The 4,055-nt window shown below is 52.8% G+C and overlaps 1 protein-coding gene across 1 annotated transcript in view; it reads left to right on the top strand.

Annotated features, from left to right (window-relative positions):
• PRRT4 (proline-rich transmembrane protein 4) overlaps positions 1-333 on the top strand; it is an 8,407-nt gene extending 8,074 nt beyond the window's left edge. Inside the window, exon 6 of the mRNA XM_008591204.1 lies at positions 6-333. Coding sequence (XP_008589426.1) covers positions 6-333 — 328 coding nt within the window. The remainder of the gene's footprint in view (positions 1-5) is intronic.
• Positions 334-4,055: the final 3,722 nt, after the last annotated feature.

Below are 4,055 nucleotides of genomic sequence, written 5' to 3'. Positions count from 1 at the left end.
CCCTCCCCCAGGGCCTGGCTGGCCGGCAGCAGCGCCTCATCAGGCTCGCTGTGCGGACTCTCCCGGGACAGCTCGTCCATGCTGCTGTGCTCCAGCCCCGACAGGCTCCCGCGCTGTCCGCTGGTCTGCGTCCTCACTCCCCCGCGGCCCTCGGGAAGCAGCCCCAGACTCCCGGCCTCAGGATCCTACCAGGCCTTGTCCCCACTCTCCCGCGACTCCCCAGAGCCTGCTCCTGAGCTGCAGGCCGAAGAGGCCTTGCTGCAGGAGCAATTCCTGGATGCCTGCCGACAGATCGACGAGTTGAGCATGGGCAGCGACACCATAGACTTGTGAAGAGGTGGCCACCTCGCTGCCCCCGCCATAGGACGTCCCTTCAGGCACCTGCTCTGCCGAGACCTGCATACTGTAACCATTCCCCAATCCTGCCTGGCTCAGATACCTCTCCCGATTCCTTCCCCATCCAGGGGCCCTGGGTGGGTGGGTCAGCAGCCAGGATCTGTTGATTGGGAATGAGTGCCACCTGCTCTGGAGCCCTGGGAAGCTGATGCCCTCAGCTGCAACTCTAGGCTGGCAAGGGGTCCCACTTTCCTTGGCATTCTTCACCAGCAATAAAGTTCCAAGGTGCTCCACTCCTGACCACCACTCCCCACTCTGGTGCTGAGTGAGAGGGGCCATCCTCAGAAGACCTCAGGATGTGCCCCAGGCCACACGCCCACCTCTGCCATGTCCAGGAATCCCACCCCTGACTGAGACTCTCTGTCCTGCAGTGACCTTTCTGCACAGAAGGGTCCATAGTCCATCTAGGTGGCTTTACAGCAGTTGGGTGGAAGGCGAATGCTTTCTTTTTTTTTTTTCAAAAGATGACCGGTAAGGGGATCTCAACCCTTGGCTTGGTGTTGCCAGCACCACGCTCAGCCAGTGAGCTAACCGGCCATCCCTATATGGGATCCGAACCCGGGGCCTTGGTGTTATCAGCACCGCACTCTCCCGAGTGAGCCACGGGCCGGCCCGGCGAATGCTTTCAGAGTTAATTTATCAATAAAATATTTTCAGAGGAGAAAGGTCTGAACTTCTTGGAAAAGCTTAGATGGGGCAACAGCAGCAGTGGGTCCACCAGAAGTGGAATAGAAGCAGCTTTTGGGGGGGTTGCATTTACCTCAGACCCCAGTGACCTTCACCCAAGACTGAAGAATCTTGTCCTGTGGTTGGGATGTGTAAGGGTCCTAGGAGGAGCCCCTTGAAGACCCTTTGACTCCCTGGGAAGTGGCTTTTCACAGAGATGGAACACAGCCCTGAGAGGTGAGGCAGAAACTCTGCAGTCATTGGTGGAAATGCCTGTGTTCCTAAGGAGCCTGGCTTCAGGTCCTGGTGGGCTGCTGGCTAGAGACTAGCTTGTGGTAAGGTCCTTCATGGAGGTGCTAATACAGAAGTAAAATGGCCTGATCACTTGGAGCTGAGATCCCCAGCGATCCCCCTGCCACATTCCCGCAGTTTGAGATTCACAAAGATGAAGCTACCTCCTTCACCCACCAACAGGGCCTCTTTGAGGGTGGGCTCACAACCACCCTTCCCTTTCCCTGCAGAACTCTCATCTCCCATGAGCGCGGGTCCTGCCTGTGTCCACCTCCCCACCCCAGCCTAGCTCCCAAAGCAGAACTCACAGAGGAGATACTCGTGAACACATCCGGCCACCAGGCTCTCCCTTGCCTGGAGCATTTGGCTCTGAGCTCTGTAGTGTGTGTTTGTCATTGGCTAAAATGCAGTGGCTCAGAGTCACACAAAAACAGAGTTGTAGATTAGGTTTGAAAATGAAAATCTGACAGTGTTTTGGCGGATGTCCTGCCCATCACAGCGCAACCTGCAGGGGCACACACACTAGGCTTAAAGTGGAAAGGCAGGAACCTAGATGGTTTTTCTTCCAACTCCACCCATCAGCTCATGGGGATTGGAGAAGGGAGGCCAGGAAGCCAAGAGGGAAGCAGGCCGGGAGGCCGGGAGGTTTGGGGCCTCAGCCAGACTAGGTCCAAAGAACTAGAGGAAGAATCCAAGCACTGCTATCCTTGCAGATGAAGATCTATCTTGGCTGAGAGGAGCAACCAGGGCCTGAGACCTCAGAGAGAGGAGGGGAGTGATGTTTGGGGGAGAGTGAGAGTCACAGTAGGGAAAAGAAAAGGGAGGAAGGTGGGGCAGGCATGGCTGAAGAACAGGACTGGAGTGGTTCTAACTCTGTCTCCTCCATCACCTGGCCCAGCTTGGCTCAGAAATTCCTGCTGCATCGTCAGTCTGGGCTGAGGCCCAGAGAACTGCCAACCTCCTAATTACAGGCATTTCTCACTATGTCGTAGTGGCTGCAGTGAGCCCAGCACCGTAGCTGTTTTGTGTCTTGTAAGAAGTGCTTGCTGCTCTGAGAAATTGCTCTCTTTCTTTCCCGCTTACCCTTCCATCTGCCTCTCACCTGCCTCTGCCCACTCAGCTCTTCTCTGCCATCTCTTCCTCACTGTAATACTTGCCAGCCGTTCTCTCTCACTCGCTGTCCTCACCAAGTTCCTTGATTTTATGCACATACCTCCCAACTGAGCAGTCCAAACCCTGAATACCCCCAGTCAATCTGTCTGTCTGTCTGTCTGTCTGTCTGTCTCTCTCTCTCTCTCACACACACACACACACATATACACACACACACACGCTCCTTTTCTGTTTGGAAGCTCTGAATGGGGCCTGGGGGGAGGGGCAAGGGAATACAGCTTAGTGTTCACCAGCCGCAATATTTCTTTGGTTTTCCTCAGCGAGAATTATCTTAGCCCTTTGACTTCATAAAGAGGCCAAGACTTTGGTTAGACAGCCCTTTCCTTTTGTCTCATGCCTTATCCCTTACCCAAAGCAGATTTCCCCGAAGGAGTCTAGATAGATCCTAATGCATACACTCTTCAGCTGCAAATCTTCATACTGTGGGGGACTGAGACAAACTCACCTTCATTCATTCATTCATTCATTCAATCTCTTAAAAAATATTTATTGAATGCTTACAATGTGCTAGGTGCTGGGGACAGAGATATACTGGGTGGACACCAGCCTCGAATTTGTGAAGTTGAAGGGCTTTGGTGGGAAGGCAGACATTAAACACTAACCACACAAATAATTGGAATCGCAAAGTAATTAATTACAGTTGTGAAAAGTATTAAGAACAAGAACCATTTGGTATTATAAGAAGGTTTGGCTTGCAAGCGGAAGTGGAACCGGAGGGATGAGGCCTGGGAGAGGCTGGCTGGAACAGCCCAGGCCTCTCTTACTTCCTTTCTGGGCTTCTGTACAGTGATGGATTAGGGAGAGGCCAGCAGTTTATTTCCCCTGGAAGCCACGTTGCTAGTGTGGTGCAAGGTACCACGACTCCTGCTATTTAATAAAGAACGCTGCGTGTGTCCTGGGTTGATGGATGAGCAAATATTCCTAATTGAAAAACCATGCTCCCTCCCTGATATGAATGGATAGGAGGGGTGGGGTGAGGTTGAGGCTGGGAGACAGATGGGAAGCCAGGTCTGAACTGTGGGGAGGGTAGAAAGGGTCAGCTGTACTGTTGTTGTCCCTGAGGGGCACAGAACCCCTGCACTGTAGGTGGCTGCTGCCCCCTGATGGGCATAGGGACACAGTTTGGTTTTGTCTTTTAAGGAAGATTTGGGTCCGAAATATTTAAAATTTAGCATTTGTAGGGGGTGTTGCAAAGGGAGGTTGGAACAACCTTCTCAGTGTTCTTTTCCTGCAGCCAGGACCGGGAAGACCATTCCATAGCTGGGGCCCTGAAGCTTGCAATTTGGTCTTTGGGGATAGGATTTCAGTTCCTACGGTGGTGGTGGGGGTGGAGGAGGCAGGAGGGAAGGAGAAAGAAGGAGGAATGTGGAATCCCAAACCTACTTTGTTCAAATGACCTATCACATTCTCCTTTGTCTATTTGTCTCTCTTTATCCTGGATAGAATTAACCCAGTAGGCTTAAAAATCTGTTTTGTAGGGCCGGCCCGTGGCTCACTCGGGAGAGTGTGGTGCTGATAACACCAAGGCC

This window comes from Galeopterus variegatus, unplaced genomic scaffold (genome assembly GCF_000696425.1).
Source record: "Galeopterus variegatus unplaced genomic scaffold, G_variegatus-3.0.2 Scaffold6755, whole genome shotgun sequence".
Lineage (NCBI taxonomy): Eukaryota > Metazoa > Chordata > Mammalia > Dermoptera > Cynocephalidae > Galeopterus > Galeopterus variegatus.
Note: the sequence above shows the minus strand (reverse complement) of the source record. Positions and strands in the feature narration are given on the sequence as shown.